Source organism: Rousettus aegyptiacus, unplaced genomic scaffold (assembly GCF_014176215.1).
Source record: "Rousettus aegyptiacus isolate mRouAeg1 unplaced genomic scaffold, mRouAeg1.p scaffold_m13_p_2, whole genome shotgun sequence".
In the NCBI taxonomy this organism is placed as follows: domain Eukaryota; kingdom Metazoa; phylum Chordata; class Mammalia; order Chiroptera; family Pteropodidae; genus Rousettus; species Rousettus aegyptiacus.
Window position 1 is genome coordinate 45,779,426 of NW_023416295.1, and position 18,484 is coordinate 45,797,909.

At 32.5% G+C, this 18,484-nt stretch overlaps 2 protein-coding genes across 8 annotated transcripts in view; one reads left to right on the forward strand and one right to left on the reverse strand.

Moving 5' to 3' along the window:
* The window catches only part of GPR155 (G protein-coupled receptor 155), a 38,025-nt gene extending 32,717 nt beyond the window's left edge, over positions 1–5,308 (forward strand). For 5 of the 6 annotated variants that reach the window (XM_016134834.2, XM_016134872.2, XM_016134855.2 and 2 more), the window contains 2 exons: positions 580–717; positions 3,034–3,680. In XM_016134834.2, coding sequence (XP_015990320.2) covers positions 580–717; positions 3,034–3,325 — 430 coding nt within the window. In that variant the 3' untranslated portion in view covers positions 3,326–3,680. Of the gene's footprint in view, positions 1–579; positions 718–3,033 lie in introns of all 6 variants that reach the window. The other variant, XM_036236223.1, reaches the window with a different exon arrangement.
* Positions 5,309–5,977: 669 nt separating this feature from the next.
* SCRN3 (secernin 3) overlaps positions 5,978–18,484 on the reverse strand; it is a 29,193-nt gene continuing 16,686 nt past the window's right edge. For both annotated transcript variants that reach the window (XM_016134897.2, XM_016134916.2), the window contains 3 exons: positions 13,582–13,744; positions 12,468–12,648; positions 5,978–9,666 (listed from right to left, as the gene is read on the reverse strand). In XM_016134897.2, the coding sequence (XP_015990383.2) occupies positions 9,496–9,666; positions 12,468–12,648; positions 13,582–13,744 (515 nt within the window). In that variant the 3' untranslated portion in view covers positions 5,978–9,495. The remainder of the gene's footprint in view (positions 9,667–12,467; positions 12,649–13,581; positions 13,745–18,484) is intronic.

The following is an 18,484-nucleotide window of genomic DNA, read 5'->3' on the forward strand; positions in this document are numbered from 1 at the left end:
CATTTTCATCATCATTAACATCATCAGCATTATTAAGATATAGTTGTTAGGGTCATAATCCTTTCATGGGGGAGGAAAAGCATAATAGGACATAGTTAGCACTGGACATAGTTACCAGCTTCACAATGATCAGTTAAAATATCCAACAGATTTATTGTCTGGGCTGGTAGAAACAGAATTGTTCTAAACTCCAGATCCCACTATGTGTTTTTTGGGTACTGAAATTGGGAAATGATTAAATAATTGATTTGCATTTCAAAACAATAGAGTGTAGATGATGGAATTTTATTTATGGTAGAAACTGAAATGGGTCAAACATTCCTGGAGGGTATTTTATAAAATGTTAAAGTCCCCACCCAACTCCACCTCACTCCCGCCCCAGTCTACTTTGAATAACAAACAGAATGCAGGCTAAGTATGTTTCTGCTTCAGACACTAATGATGTCTGTGTGTTGTAGATGACAGCTTTGGTAAATGACAGCTCTGGAACAGCCATGTTGATGTAGTAATAAGCAGGAAGAGTTCTCTCTCAGTGCTTTTCTTTCCTTAAAAACAGCCTCCTTAAATTTTGTTTTTCAGACTTAAACTCTTATGGAACAATAAAGAAAGAGCAGAAAACAAGGATTCTCCTGTTCCTGAGGAAATAAAAATGACCTGTCAACAATTTATAAATTATCACCGTGACCTCTGTATCCAAAACATAGTTAAAGAAAGAAAGTAAGTATATGTTCCAGGTAATTATTTTTTAGATGATTAATATTGGTTTATAACAGGGTAAGTACTGTAGTTGTAATTTCAAGATTGTTCTTTTTAATAACACATATACATGTAAAAGTTAAAATAGCTATGGGTCAGTTTATAGTCTAAGAAACAGCATATATAAGAGCCATTATCACTTTGCTTTTTATATTTTTAAATGTCATATAACTTCTGATTTCCATATAAAATATGAACACTTTAGAATAAAGTTTTAATAAAATGTAGAATATTAATATTCAATTGCTGTTGGCCATTAGTGTGTCACAAAACTCTGAGATACATTGGATTTAGAAGTGATTTTATATTCCCCATCTCCTAGTGGTGTGTTATTTCATATTACTAATGATATTATCAAGAAAATGAAGTGAAATTTCTGTCTCTTGATTAATTCTGCAGCTTTTTTTCACCTCAAGTTGTAATCTTCAGTCTGTGACATTTATTTTTCGAATCTGCAAGGTATGGAGTATACAGCAGGAAATCAAAAAGCAGATGTAGCAGTGCCAATATTTTTGGTTGGCATGAAAGAGAAAAAAAAAGAACCAAATACTTTTATGTCTATAACTATAAATGTTTAAATTTATGAAAATTACCATTTAGGATGATTTATTTACAGATATTATACCACTGTGTTTCATTATAACCAGAAAGTAGCCTGGTCTAGCTAGTGGAAAGGGGACTCACTGAGTAGAGACTAATATTAGAACTTAACTCCTGGATCTGTTACTTATTAGCTGTGCAACATTGGACAAGTTCAATTCTCCAAACCTTAGTTTTCCTCTTTAAAATATCTTGTTCGAATTAGATGACAAAATCTCATGACGGGCCTCGCCCAGTTTCTGGAAATGGTTAACTATGAAGAAAAGTTAGTTTCCTGCCCTTAAAAGGACAAATGCAATTGTTTCAAAGAATCATTTATGGATAGTTTCAACAATTTAAAACTGCTTTTTAAAATTAAAAAATGGAACTCCGTGATAGCCCCACCAGGCCCACTGTGATTGCCACTGTCAGGAAGCAGAGCCCTTGCCATTTGCAGGGCTGCGGGCTGCCTCGGTCCCAGGCGGCTGAATGGGCACTGGTGGAACCGCTCTGCAGCCTGCACAGCGGCACACGTTCTGCCCCTCTGTACAACTCCTTGGGCTGTGGTTGTAGCTGCCTGCTTAGTCACCAGCAAATATTCCGCTGGCGTCAGATAGAAGGTGTTGGTCTACAAATTAAAAATCAGCAAGCAGGAAGAAGGCTTAGACTCAGACTGTAATATTCAGGCTTCTCTTGAAAGTGATATTTGTAGTTGCATAGATTATTACTAAATAAAATACTGATGTTAAAATATTGTGATTTTATGTGCTTGAGAAAATGATGGATACTAACCTCTTTTCTAATTTTTAAATGAAAATCTAATATATATTCATTTGTGGTTAAATGTTTTAAAATTTTTTGTCACCTATTTCTCATTTCATCTTGATTTTCATCCACTGTTTCCTACTGTCAAGCACTTTAGGTTTTACACTTGACTGATGCTTCTGGACAGATTCATGTTGTCTATTACATATTTGTGAAAATGTACAGAATCATTTAAATGTTTTTTTTTTTTTTTACATTTCTCTTTCCCTTATTTGTTTATACTTGAGGCACTCCACATTTGCACTAGGAAGACAAATTTCAGAAGTATATTCATAATCAAAGTACATTTTAAAATCTCAGATTTATAACAAGACAGATTTCACTTAATCCTTCCTTGCTTCCTAATGCAGCAAATTCCTGACAAACAAATTAAGATTGTCTTAGCTGCTAAGGGCAAAAAGAAAGGCTATTTGTGGGCATTTCGATAAGCAGAAAATATAAAGTTTGAGTAGTTTAGTAAAATAGCCACTTCTTAAGAACTTATAAAATATATTAATGTCCCTGAGACAAATTACTTATTATAACTTACAAAATATATAATATTCATCTATCTACAGAATAGATCTGATCATAAAAGGCCATCTACTACACAAAGAATATTTCTTTATAGATGAATTTACATTATCTGAGTCACTTTTTGGTTTAAGCACTTCTGTTTTCACAAGCATTATTGGCATATTTTCTTTTTCTCCGTGGTCTTTCTAGGGTCAGGTGAGTTAAACCCTTTATATTCAGAATAGTTTCATTCCTGCCACACTTTTAACTATCATGCTGTCTTTCCCTGTCTCCTATTTTTCCTTACTTATCTTCTATCATGCAGTGCTGATACCAGATTTAGAGAACATATGGGTGAATCATTCCTTTGACATACAGGTGTGGTGCAAAGACTTCTGCTGGGACCTTCTGTGGCTGTGACCTGGTGAACTGGCTAATTGAAGTTGGCCTTGCCTCCGACCGTGGTGAAGCTGTGATTTATGGCGATAGACTGGTGCAAGGAGGAGTCATCCAACATATCACCAATGACTATGAATTTCGGGATGAGCACTTGTTTTACAGATTCCTTCAAAAGAGTCCTGAACAGAGTCCTCCTGCTACTGATGCAACCACTCCCCAGCAGGAAAGATATAAAGAAATTGAGCCTTCATCCCTATCCCCTAAGACCTAAATTATGAAGGAGAGAACTCAACACAGAGTCAAATTCTAGCCCCAGATTTGTTACTTATTAGCTGTGTGACCTTGGGCAAATCACAACCTCTCTGAGCCTCAGGTGCCTCTTCTGTAAAATTTGATGTGTTCCCACCCCATGCTAACATTCTTCATTTTATGTGTATGTAAAACACAGAGGAAACTGACACAGGAAAAAGAAAACAAAATGAAATCAAAATTTAAAGTTTTGAATGAATATAATCATTACTAATTATTAAATTATTGAAAACTAATTATGCCAACATTTTAAAACAATGGTTCCTGCAACTGTTTGCTATAATTTCAAAATCAACATCCAATTTACTATTTCTTTAAATTGCCAAATTTTGCAGGTATAATACTGTCAGGTCATAGACCTTAAATTATGACAACTTTGAACTTATTGATAGCACCTCCTAAAAAAGGATTTTAGTGATTCTAATAAAAGGCCTTCTTTTTCTATATTTTCCATTTCCTTGACAAATAGTACTCATTAACAATTAGAAGTACTATTTTTTTTTAAGGTTCACCTTTTCTTGCTTTTCTATCCAAAGTACTAATATGTGCCACTAGAAGAGGAATAAGAACTTCCATAAATCTTATCATCTCCAAAATCCCTCATAGAAGTATAGTCTAATCTTTAACTTTTATACTAAAAATAGTAATTTGAGATTAACTTATATTTTATCAATAAAATTATGGCCATGTGATGTATCATTTCTGGTGCTTGAACAAACATTACAGTGCAGAAGAATAACCCTATTATCTTATTCCTTGCAGTTAAAAAGAAAATAAAACTATAACTTCAAGCCGAGATTTTAAAATTCTAACCCTAACATCCTACTTTTACATTTAGAATGTAGTCTTTTTAATGTCCAGGTATAACAATCTGTAAATTTAAAAATTACTAAATATTGCCCTCAGGTAAGATTTATCTTCTTCAGTAAATTAAAGAGATCCACATGACCTTTGAACCTCAATTATTAGGTATCTGTTTTGACTTAATTTATTTAAAACATGTTTCAAATATTTATTTATCACATACCTTTAGTTTCTCATGTAAGTCATTTAGAAAATAATTTATAGGGTTAAATCATTGCCCTTTTAATATGTAATTTTTAAAAGTACCTGCATAGAAGCCTTGAAGATATTGTGGGTTTGGTTCCAGACTACCACAATAAAGCAAATATGGCAATAAAGTGATTCACCCAAATTTTTGGTTTCCCAGTGCATATAAAAGTTATGCTTACAATATAAAGTAGTCTAATAAGTGTACAATAACATTATGTCTGAAAAAAATGCACATATCTTAATTAAAATATACTTTATTGCTAAAAATACTAACCATCATCTGAACCTTTAGTGAGTCGTAATCTTTTTTGCCCATGGAGGGCCTTCAATTTGTAAAAAACACAGTTATCTGTGAAGTGCAATAAAGCAAAGCGCAATAAAACAAGGTATGCCTGTAAATTATACTTTAGTGTGTAGTATTAACCTATACCAATTTTAAATTATGATTAGGGGATGGGGATGTTTTTCAGGTAAACTGTCTTACTGGAGAACTTTTTTTTTTTTTTTTTAATATGACCACAATATAACTCTCAGAATGCTCAGGAGTAAGCATAAAGCTGGGTGCTGTGTCAAGAGACTTTTATAGCTACAGCAATAGACATATTCACATGCATGACGGCAACTCAAACTCAAGTGGAGAATTTGTTGTTTGTAAACAAGTCATACTACACGTTCTGTTATTTGCACGAAGAAAATCAGCAGCATCGTTTTCCATGGGAGACATTAAAAAGAAAACATTGGGTCAGAATGATCTGTAGTTTCAGTTAATGAAGGCTTTTAAGAGATGTTTTTAGGATTAAGGATATGCTAATTTTATTAAATAAAAATATTTGTAACCTTTACTCTCACTGACAAAGCAAGTTTCTCAATAAAATACCTATTTTAATTTGCATTGCCCCATCTTTTCTTCGAGTAATCTGAATAATGCAGAAGTCATCATAGGTCTTTTCTATAAGTTTTCATTGTTTCCTTAAACGGGTCTTCTGAGATTTTTCTATTCTTCATGAACCTACGGGATCTGTGCACAGGGCTTTATGCAATTATGCATTCAGTAAACATTTTTTATTCATGACTCAGTATGACATTAGAGTCCTTTTCACAAATTTCATAATTTTTAATATGCAGGGTCACAGCTGGGAAAATTATCTAATACAATTTTGATAAAAATCTAATCTTCATCATGATCAATAGTTCTTTTCTTTGTTCTCAGTGAGTAATCCCATGCCTAGCTTATGTTTAAACTTCAGTTTTTTAGAATAAGGTAAAGTGTGCTTGGCATTTTAAGAATAATTAGTGATCAATAAGTTTCTAAAAGAAAAATGTACAACTATTATTTAACATGTTTTCTATGCAGCAGAATATAGCTCTGTTTTTGTCCGTTCATGTATCATGTAAAATATTAAATTACTTTAGATCAATGGACATAGGTAGTCATGTGATGAGTGATGGCTGGAAATACAGTTGAAGATCAGAAATATTACCACTATTATTCGGGAAAAGAAGATACATTTCTACAATTGATATGATAAAAGCCTAAAGTAAATCATTAAGAAAATAGTCATTCTGTAGAACTTGTTTTTGGCAAATGTTACAGGTAGGCACTAAACTTCCAAAATTCTAGGCTGCATGATTATTTCTAGGCCAAAATTTTGGGTTGAAGTTTAATATATAAATTGATGTTCTCATCAAAGATCAAACAAACTAGCTTTCTCTTACATATTCAGTTTACTGAATTATTTTCTCGGTTTATTACAAAATGGTAAATAATAAACCAAATCATTTAAGGGTTGACCAAAGAAAAGCTTAATTTCAGCTACTACATTTTTTACTCTTAAGAAACATAATATATCACAAGGCATTAATTATACACATAAGCAGCAAAGCCCAAATACCATATTGGATGTATAGAGTGAAAGTCTCCTATTTTATAAATTAATTTACATGTCCTTATAATAATACTTGTCTTTATCTGGGAGTTATTATTCCCATTTTGAATATGGAAAAAGGCAACAGATTGACCTGAGACTTATCAAATGCTACCAAGTTGTACAAATAGATGTCTACCTAATTTTCTTAACTTTACAGGTAGAGAAAAGGACTATAAAAAATTCTTTCCATCAGTTCTTGAATGTTCATTTAACAAAATATTTATTGCATGTCCAGCTTGTGTCAGACACAGTGTTGAACTCTGAGGACACAAAGGGGAAACAAATATGGTTCTTATTCTCATAAAGCTTCTACTGTGAAAGACACATTAAACATATAATTACATTTGTGATCAGCATTACATGTGGCTCTGAGCAAGTAACAAGAAACTTGACCTTGTGGTGTGGGGAAAACCCCTGAGGAAGTAATGTTTCAGCAAAACTCAAAATGGAGGAAAAGAAATATTTATATAAAGAGGAGCAAATGAATGGTGCAAGCAGAGAGTACAGACATGATGAAGGAACTGGACTCATTCAAAGAATTGAAAAAGCATAGTAGAAATTTTAAAAAAAAATGGCAAAAGTGTAATAAGATATATAAATGGGGGCAGATCAGCAGGATCTTGTTGATAGTTATTAAGGATTTGGACCTGTCTCAATGACCTTTTAGAAGAGTTTTAGACTCAACAGTAAGAAAATGAAAGACCAGATTTTTAAAATGAACAAATGATCTGAACAACTATCTTACCAAAAAAAGATACACGGATGGTAAACATATTAAAGCTGTTCCACATCATATGTCATTAGAAAAATGAAAATTAAAACAATGAGATACCACTACACACCTAAAAGAATGGCCCCGAACCAGAACACTGACAACACCAAATGCTGGCAGGCATGTGGAGCAGCAGGAACTCTCATTCATTGCTAGGGGAATGAAAAACCAAACACATTCTTACCATACTATCCAGCACTTATGTTCCTGGGTATTTACCCAAGTGAGTTAAAAACTTAGGTCTATACAAAAACATGCAGACTGATATTTATAGCAGCCTTATTCATAATTGCCAAAACATGAAAGCAACCAAGATGTCCTTCGTAGTGGATATCAGCAGGCAAGCTATCCAAACAATGGAATTCAGCACTAAAAAGAAATGAGTTATCAAGCCATGAAAAGACAAGGAGGAACCTTAAATGCATATTACTAAGTAAGTTAAAGAGCCTGAAAAGGTTACATACTGTATAATTCTAACTATATGATATTCTAGAAAAGGCAAAACTATGGAGACAATAAAAATATCAGTGGTTACTGAAGCAGGGGGTGGGAGGGATGAAGAGGTGAAACACAGAGCAGTAAAACTGCTCCGTATGATACTGTAATTTCTAAACCCATAGAATGTACAATGAGTGAACTCTAATATAAACTATGGACCTTAGGTGGTGATGATATGTTAATGTAGGTTCAGCAGCTGTAACAAATGTTCCCCTCTGGTGTGGGATCTTGATGGGTGTAGGGGGGAATGGGAAGCGGGAGGGGATATAGGAACTCTACTTTCTGTTTAGTTTTGCTCTAAACTGAAAACTGTTCTAAAAAATAAGGTCTATTTTTTTCCTAAGTTTTAGGAAGTAAATTCATGATCCAATTTAAATTTTTAAAAGATCACTTGCTGCAATGACTCGTGTGGATAGAATAAAGAACAAAAATGAGTGTAGAACAGTTAACTGCAGTTGTCCAGGAGAAAGACCGTGCTAGTTTGGTCTCAGGTGGTGTCGAAAAAGAAAGTGAAAACATGCTGGCCCTTGAGAAAGAAACAGATTAAAGTATGTGTCCCTAAATAAATCAATGAACCACTTACCCTTAGTTCCTCATATATTAAAAAAAGGTGGGGGGGAGGCGTATGGGGGTTGGCCAAGGGTCTTCACGATTCAGGAAGAACCTATCACTGAACTGTATATAAGGCAAACGCAGAACTGAGTACTTGAGACAGATTCCTTTTTGTAATGGCAGTTCTGTAAAAACAAGCAATATCAGGCAGATTATGGTTTTTATGAGAGAACTTTTAAAAAGTAATTTCCTGGGTACTCTTTAAATATAATGATCCACTACTTTAGTAATTATCCTAGTTGCAATGATAGCAACCAATAAATATGATAATGTAATTATTAGATATTTATCTAAAATGGGCATTTCTAGAAACCAATAAATACATAGAGGTATTTTGAGTTGGATTTTTCTTGTTTATATTTGCAATTTGAGTCTTACTTGATATTCTCAATGTAATTTAACAAAGTTTTATAAATTTGGGGGCAGATATTATTCATTTATAATATTCATAATAACTATAAATTAAACTCTTCTTAATGTTCATAATACACTAATAATTCTATTTCATTGCCACTTGCTCCTTCCTGTTCCTCTTTTCATTGAGTAAAGAGAAATAAAAGATGAGAGAGATCTGAGACACAGAAGCATTGTCTCCTAAGATCTTGGTTCCCTTATCCCATTTTCTAATCTCCTAGACAAGCTCTTCTAAAAATATGAACATAAAAGCCTATTAAGGGTATGGCCAAAAAAATGCTAGCTAATTAGAGCTAAAGACTCACTGGTCAGCCAAATATTGACAAAGAGCATGTTTGACTTTACTAAAAGTACATCTGCAAAATTAATACACTGCATTAAGACTTAAAATATGTAAATCTAGAAAGTTTTGTTAAGGCTGGTTAATATTTGCCTAAAACACAAAAGAACTTATTACAAAAGACAGTAGTTTTCATTACTAAAGAAAAATTTTCTATCCTGTTAAAATTGACAAAATTATTTGAGTATAATACATAATTATAATAAATATATATCCATGCATTATTTTAATGTTTCATGCTTTATGCAGAATTGAATATTTAATTATTATAGCTAAAAACAAAGTAACACAGGTGAGTACCTGATGTAACACCTGACTATCCCATGATATATGTGTCCAATTCTAGTGTTATTGTCTTTCTGAATATTTCAGCCATTGTATGTAGTTTTTTAATAGTCAAGCTATCACTTAAATGTTATTAAAGAATAATCATATCTGCTCATATTAGGTTTATATCATTTACCAAGATGGTTGATTCTTATTTTGAGGAAGATTGATGACCATTTATATGGTCATTAAGAACTAATGTTTGACTTATAAATCCTAATTTCATCTTTTGTACACTGAGGGAAAAGATTAGCAATTTTATCCACATCAAGATGCTTGTTTTGAAGGACCGATTCCATCTCTTTAAATAGTTCTTTCTCCAGTTTCTTCATGTTGTCCAACATTGTTTTGGCTTTTTCCTGAACAATTAAACAACAAAAATAAATTAACATACACACATACACACACACTTCTAACCAAATTCCAACCAATCTCTACAGACAAGGTTTGTTCATTCTGGTTTCTACTTCTGGTTTGCTTCCCCTCTTCCTATTCATTAGATATGGAAGGAATGAAGTTTATTCAGAAAAATTATTACTCTAGATTCAGCTAATATATTAACCCCAAATTATTGGTAATTTTTAGTAGAAAAGACAAGTATAGCTAGGTAGAATTTGTCTATAATTAAGAAACCTAAAAGACAAATAACAGGACAATTGAAAATCCCTAATTAATTATATATGGGGAAGGCTGCTGAAAATCAAGGCTGAGACATTTTTATCAATTTGTATATTCTATATTTAAAAATGATATCAGATTAAACAAAGGAAATAGAACAGTAATTTCCAAGAGAAAGAGCAATAAAAAGTTAAAAAGAAAGTTACTAGAAAGTGAGTATAATTTTTAAAATTCGAACCATTATGGGGTAGACTCCACAAAACGAAGATCCTTAACCTTAACAAGGACTTCAATATGAAATTATATGTAATTTTTTCTAAAGAAACTGCATTTCATGCTAGTGGAGAAAAATATATATATTGCCTATAAATGGTATTGTAATAATTGGTCACCTCTTTGGAAAACAAAGTTAGAATCCCTACTTGATAGCCTATACAAAAATAGATTCCAGTTGAATTAAAAAGCTAATTTTTTTTTCAAACATACTAGAAGAAAATACAGAATTTATATTTATTTTGAGATGATGTCAGCCTTTGAAACATGAAATTGAGATGACTTAAAAGAAAACAAATGTAATGGACTAAATTTAACATTTTTGACAAAAAAGTCAAACAAACATTAAAATTTTGAAATATAACAAAGACTTAATATTCACATATTTTTCCTCTTTGAGGCAAAAGACAAAAACGACCAAGAATCAACTGAAAAATAGGCTAAGGAAAAAATCAGGCAAGTCTTAAAAGGAAAAACTAATGGCCAATAAACATAGGAGATTTTCAACCTCATTAGTAATCAAGAAATGTAAATTTAAATTCCTAGTAGAATTGACTCTTCCTAAGACACAAAAGTAGTTATTTACAGAGTCAGGCCTAGAACACAACTCTTTGTCACTTCTACCCTCAAATTCTATTGTCTTTCCACTATTTTATGTTTCTCAACCAATATTTAATGCCTACTAAATTAAGCCTAAAATACTAACAGCTTTTAAAATTTCATTTCAGTATGACTTAGAAAAATTGTAATCAGTAATTTAGTTTAACTAACATTTAATAATAAGTCTACAAAACCCACCTCCCAAAAGCAGTATTGAGGGGTAAAAGGAAGGAGACAACTATAGAGAACTATCATAAGCAATATGGACAGTGTGGAGGCTACTCAGGGAGGAGTGAGGGAAAATTCCTTCAGAGCAGATGCTCTTGAAACGTCACTGAGGAACTGCAGCAAAGGCAAGAAAAACCAGAGGGCTCATCACATTTCACAGTGCTGTGCTAAGTCAGAAGGGTAAACCAAGCAAGCCCAGGGAATAAGTGGATGACACCTCTGGCCAGGCAGACTGAGCCCTCCTCAGCACAGTTAGTGGACTTCTAGAACAAAATGTTTGCTTCCCACTTCATGCCTTAAGGCTACAAAAAAAAAATGTTTGTAGGTCAGAAGTGAAAACAAACTGGTCCCACATAAAGAAAGAGTAGTGTCAATAATTCATAGCAAAAAGGAGGAGGGCTGGACAAAGCTCTCTGCTTTAACCAAAAGAAAGATGGGGAGGCGGGGGGCAAGGCAGCTATGTAAACATTACAGACAAAAGTAAATAAATAATTGCCCAGAGGAAAATTAATTTACTGTAGAAAGAATGTAAATGAATACACCTTGATAAAGTAAAAGGAATTATAGGCAATAAAAATCAGGAGCTAGTAGAAGCAGGTGAGGAAAGGTACAAAATGACCAATCTTTTCCTTCATCGCAGAGAATTAGTTGATGCGTCTGTGAAAAGCCTTTAGGTAGCCCTTTCCTTTCCTTCTAATCTATTTTTTATTTCTGGAGGAAAGAGGGCAGGAGGACTGAAGAAGTATGGATATTATGAAATTATTTGTCTATCTATCTATCTACCTATCTGCGCCCCACCTCCCACCCCAAATACATCTGCTTATTTCCGGAGATGAGATTTTGGGTGACATGTTAATATATAACCCTTATATTTTAAAATAATAAGCATTTATCATTTTTTAAAAACTCTAACTCATTATCATTTTAAGTCTATGGGATGTTAAGTCCCTTTTAATTAAAATTAATCTGAGTCTACATAATTAAGAACATTATGTAAAAGACCAGGTTAACTGCTCTCCAGTGGCTTTGTAGTTTTTGGTATAACATATATCCTAAGTAAGCTACTTAAACTCTCCAAGTCTCAAATTCCTTATCAATTAAATTGAGATAATAATAGAACCTACCTCAATAAAGAGGTCGAGATTAAATGAAACATTTGTCTAATAGTATCATGATGTTTGGTGTATAATAAGTGCTCGATAAGTAGTTATTGATACTATGATTAATATACTACATTTCTCAAAAAGATTCACAACATTCTTAACCATTATTTTTAACCAGTAGTAAAAAATAATACAACTCTACAACAGTGTAAACATCTAAACTATTTTTAAACCTATCTGTGTATGAAGGAAGAAAAGCTGAAATTCTAAAGTTCAAAATATGGACTGAATCACACTCTACTCTTAATGATAAAACAGAGAATATAATCTAATTTTACCTCCTTATTATCTATTACTTCCAATGCCTGTTGATGTTCTCGGTAGAGTGGATGCCTTCTGTCAGGCTTAACCTTAAAATGTGGTTTCTTTTTAACTGGATCTTCAAGTTCAAATGTTGGGGAACTGGTGTCCAATAGTTGCGAAATATTTGGTACAAATATAAAAGGCTTAAAAACAGATCTGGAAAAAAAAAGTTTTTTATTAAATTGGAATTTGGGATATAAAAATATTCGGCATTATTCTAAATCTTCTAAGGTTCCCTCTAGTCAGAAGTTTCTATGAATTTGTTACATACTAAATTCGTTCCTGTCATACTAGTTATGCAATGCCTGTTTTCCTGGGTACACCAGGATCTCCTTTGGTGTTGGGGACCGCACTTTATTTAGCCTTGTATTCCCATGAACCTAACTAAGGGCCTGGCATATAAACAGTGTCAAGTGAAATTATAGTTCATCATTTTCTGTTGCAAACTCCACACCTGGAGGATAAAAACAATCCTCATGTTACAGACTGAGGATTTGGATTTGGGATGAAAATCAGCAACAGTATTAATAAGGGGTTCACAGGTTTCATTCCATTTTCTTGAAAATATCTTTAATAACATGAAAGACTATAACACTATTATAGTGAATATAAGATCATTTCTAAATGTAACACGCATTAAGTTTTGTGAGAGATACTAATGACTTAAATCAAGGTAGTCTATATAAATTCTACTAAACTAAAACTACTGATATTTTAAGTTTTACATGGATGTATTTTCTAAATATGAGTACATAAGTAACCATCTAAATCCTGTTATTAATCAGCTAATATCATAATACTAAAATTTGCATAAGAAAACCTATCTACTTTCTTTTCTTAATCATGTTAAATATACTTGGGGAAAGAGAGTATAGGGATGACAAGAAACTATTAACACTTCTTCCCATAAAAATGAGAATAGTTATGGCAGTTATGAACATATGGAAATGGCACACTAAAACCTGAACAGAAAATGCATCCAAAAATTTTCATATTTGTGTGACAAAAATTTAGTCCAACAAAATCAATAGACTAATGACTATCCTACCCCCAAAGCCCTTGCTGGTTTATAGTATTTTGTGACTTTACCTCTCAGGATCAGGAGTCCCTGTAAAGAAGTGAATGCAAGGAAAGTTGGAGTCTTGAGGTAAAATAGAAACCATGCTGGCAGTGGTCAGGAATTCTCCCTCCATATTAATGCCACTTGGTTTATCTCGGAGAATTTCCATCATTGTTTCAAAAGTTATGTTTCCTAGGGAAATAATTTTTAAAACCATCAAATATGTATAAATTTATAGGTTGGTATCCTGCAAATATGAACTTCTTTTTCTACTGATAACATGAAATATTGGTCCCGGTATAAATTAAATAAGAGATTGATGACAAACACATCTTGGATCCTAACTGTTAGACACATTGCACTGTTGGTAGAAAAATAATTTTTAAAAAGTACAAAATATACAAAGTCTCAAAACCATTTTAACAGGTAAAAATCTGTGTAACTTCCTAAGAAGAAGGAATCAATAATGCAAAAATACACTCAATCTTATTGTCCTTACAAAATATTTTAAGGTTTTAAGGTATATTTAGTTAGCGATGAGCTGACAGTATCAATAACTATTTCTGAATCTATCCCTTCTGGCAACCAACTAATAAAAGAATATTGTGCTTAGTTTCCAATACTATTATTCAAGATGTTCTTTGCAAAATAATAAATTATTTTTCCTGCAATTTCTCTGCCTGAAAATTAATACTTTTATATGAAAGTGTGAATTGAAACTTGAGTGGGAATGGAGAGAAAAACATGTTATTGGTTAATGGAATTTGTATGTGCATAATTCTGCTGGACTGGTTTCAAAGCTTAAATGTCCATTGTATCTGATGAAAATGGATAGCATTATATTCTGTTTTCTGCTTTTATATGTAAAGCGAGATATTTTAAGTTTTTTTAGAAAAATAAAAAAAAAAACCATTTTATCTCTTTAGCAAAAACATGTCCATGGTTACAGAGAGCCTCAGAATTCCCCTTTTAGAAGGCATGTCCACCAAAAAATATAAAAAGCCTATCATACCTTCAGACAGCTCTACTCCTTGTTATACATGGCCATAGTCAAAGATGTGGTTCGAGATCTAATTATCACATGATAAGATGAATAATCTTACCCCTACACAAAGCAGTCCTCCAAAAGTAGCCAAAACATCTTCTAACATGTCATAATTCTCCACAGTTTATGACTCTCAATTCCACCTGAATCAAATTGAAACTCCTTTAAATGAAAACTTACTACTTAGCTTAACTGAAATGACCTTTTCCTCTCCATCTATAAGCATTCCTAATACTTTGTCTATATTGGTTCGAACTCTGCCGTTAAACAATAAATTCTCTAAATACAAGAATGAGATTTTTCTCTGTAATCTAAGCTTCCACCTTAATAAACAAACAAACAAATAAATAAATACAAAATAAAAGAGCAAAATAAGCCCAAAACAAGAAGGAAGAAAATAAAAGGTAAAAGCACAAATCAGTGAAACTGAAAGCAGAAAAATAGAGAAAAATCAATGAAACAAAAATCTGGTTCTTTGTAGAGATCAATAAAAAATCTCTAGATAGACTGACAAAAAAAGAAAAGACACAAATTACAAAATTATCAACATCAGGAATGAAACAGGGGTACCATGTAGACATTAAAAGCATAATAAGGGGATACTACAAACAACTCTATCTGTACACATAAACTGACAATTTAAAAGAAAAGGACCAATTCTTTGAAGAACACATACACTAAAACCACTAAAACTCACTCAGTGTGAAACAGATTATTTGACTAGTCCTATAACTTCTAAAGAAATTGAATTGGAGTTTATAATAACTCCTAGAAAAGAAATCTACAGATGGTTTCACTGGAGAATTCTATCAAATATTTAAGGAAGAATTAACTCCAATTCACACTATCTATTTCAGAAAATAAAAATGCAAGGGACACTTCCTGATTCATTTTATGAGGCAAATATTACCCTGTTGATAATGTGCATCTATAAAAAGTAAAGCTACAGCTAATACTATACTTAATGGTAAAAGACTAAATGTCTTCCCCCTAAGACAGGGAGCAAGGTAAAGATGCTTGCTCTCATCATTCTTATTCAGTATAGCACTAGAAGTCCTAACCAGTGTAATAAGGCAAGAAGAAAACAAAAATAAAAAGCACACATATTGGAAAGGAAGAACTAAAATTGTCCCTGTGTGTAGAGGACATGATAATCTACACAGAAAGTCCAAAGGAACATAAAAAACAAACAAAAACAAAAAACTCCTAAAACTGTGTTAATTTAGCAAGGTCATAGAATATAAGATCGACATACAAAAAATAATTAAAACAATTTGAAATTTTGAAAATTCTCATTAAGGAACAATTTATTTAAGCTCTATAGAAGAGAACTAGATACATTGTTTTCTTGTTTAGGTTGAGATTACAAATATTTTAAGTCCAACTTCCCTTCAGAATCCTTTCTAAAGAAATAATTTTGAAATGCTGATAAAACTTAATGAACAAAAATGTTCACTGCAATATGATTTACAGAGGCGAAAAATTGGAAACAACTAAATGGTGTACAATATCTTTGTCACTTGCCTGTGTTCTCCCCTCTATTTTGGACTGTTGCTACAGTCCAAAAGGTCACAGACCATATCAAACATGTGTGCTGCTATGTGGCCCCATGCCTAGCATAAAGCAAGAGCTCACAAAAAATTTAATTAAAAAAAATTCAATATGGAAAAACCTAGATAAATAAAACTATAAAAGTTTATTTAGGAACACAAAAGAAAATTTCAATAAATGTACATCTCGTTCTTAAATAGGGAAGGCAATATCATTAGATATCAATTCTCTCCTAAAATAATCTAGTTTTAACTTAATTCCAGTCAAACCTCAAAAAGATTTTTAGGGAGAGAAGCTGAAAAAATGTAAAATTCATCTGGGAAAAAATGAACATTCAAGGATTGCCAATAAAATTCTGAAAAAAAAAAGTAATAAGGAGGTACTTGTCCTACCATATTTTAAAAAGCAGTATTATAAATTCACTCATATTGTTCTTTGGCTCAAGCACTGAACACTTACTAGGTACACTTATATTGTTCTAAACAAAACTAGGGAAAATACAGTAATCTAATTTATACATGGGTTTACTTAGGAATTTATATTAGATAAAGTTGGTTAGCATTTTAACTCAATAAAGATAATTCAATTCTTTAATGAATAAGTGGTGCTGAGACTTCTGGAAAGTCATTTGAGGGATGGGGGCGAAAAGCTGGAATCCTAATTCATACAATATTTTAGAATAATTCAAGAAGAATTTGAATTTGAATTATAAAATAAAACTATAAATATAAGATGTTGAGAACCATTTCTGGTACAGTGAAAATGATCCTTCTGAAAGCATGACAGTGCTAGAAACCATGTGAAAAAAATTGCACAAGGGACAAAAAATCAACTTTTTTATTATGAGTTTTTTATTTATTCCAGGTCAACTCTGTCCCCTTTCCTCCTTTTTGCCCTCTTTTGAATTTTTCAAGTATTTATTATTCTAATTCTATGCTATTAGCTTATTTACACTTTCTTTTATTAATATCTCGACTTATTACATTCTACCTTAAATTAGTATTTCACTTATCAGTTAACACAAGAATCTTAAAACACTTTAACTCCAACTACTGCTTCCTGTCTTTTGTGCTATTCTCATATATTTAATTCTACTGTGTTCAACTGTGTCTTTTGAGAATCAAATGCCACAACATGGGATTAAATGTATAAGCATTTTATACAGGAAAATGCCTGTGAGAGAAACTGTGATACAAGTCTGAACCTGGATTTAGTACAGAGGGAATAAAGGTTGGGTGGAAATGTCCTAGATTGTCATACCACCTAAGGAAAGCTTGGCAAGGCCATCAGGGAATCCTTGACCCAAAGTCAGCTATCAGAGGAGCCCCGTGCATCCAAGTAACAGACCTGCCTTAGTCTCCCTGCCACTTTCACTCGCTGGCCAGGAGCAGCCTGTGGGAAGTGTAGTCAGTATTACATGAAATCCATGCACAACAGATTTTGAGTACTGTAGCTGTGGCAATTGGTCATATAATTACTTTTATCTTCAATAGTCAATATTCATTTAATTTCACCCATGTATTTACTGCTTCTGTTGCTCTTCGTGCACTCTTATTTCTCAGATCATTTTTCCTGCCTGAAGAATGACCCTTAGTATTTTAGTGCCAATTGGCTAGTGATAAATTCTCTTGATTTTATTTCAAATTCATTTCTTGGAGGATATATTCCCTGAGTATAGAATTCTAAGTTGGCAGTTATTATTTTTCTCTGTAATTTTAAAGGTGTCATTTTTACAGTCTTCTGGATTCTCTCTCTTCTGTTGAAAAGTTAGCTGTCATTTGTTCCTTTGAATATATTCGTTTCCTTTGGCGCTTTTAAGATTTTCTATTTTTTTCTCCTTTAGCAATCTTACCATGATGTATCAGGTGTGGTTTTATTTATCCTTCTTGAAATTTGTAGAGCTTCCTGAAGGTGTGGCTTAATGACTTTTATTAGTTTGGAAAAAATTCTTGGCCAGTATTTCTTCAAATATTGCTTTTGCCCCTCCATATTTTCTCCTTTTCTGTTCAGACTTTAACTACACATATGTGAACCCTTTTCACTGAGTCCCACATGCCTCTCAAACCCTTGTCTATATTTTACAAACTTTTATTCTCTGTTTCAGTTAGGATCTTTCCATCCACTATTTTCTTCTGCTATGTCTAATCTGTTATTAAACTAATCTATTGAGTTCTTAATTTCAGTTATAATTTCATAGTTCTATGGTTTCTATTCAGATCTCTTTTACATATTCCAGTTCTCTGATGAAATTCTCCAGCTTTTCAACATGAAAGTCTGTGTCCAATAAAACTAATATGTGGCTAACCAGTGACTCGGTTTCTACTTTATGCTTTCTC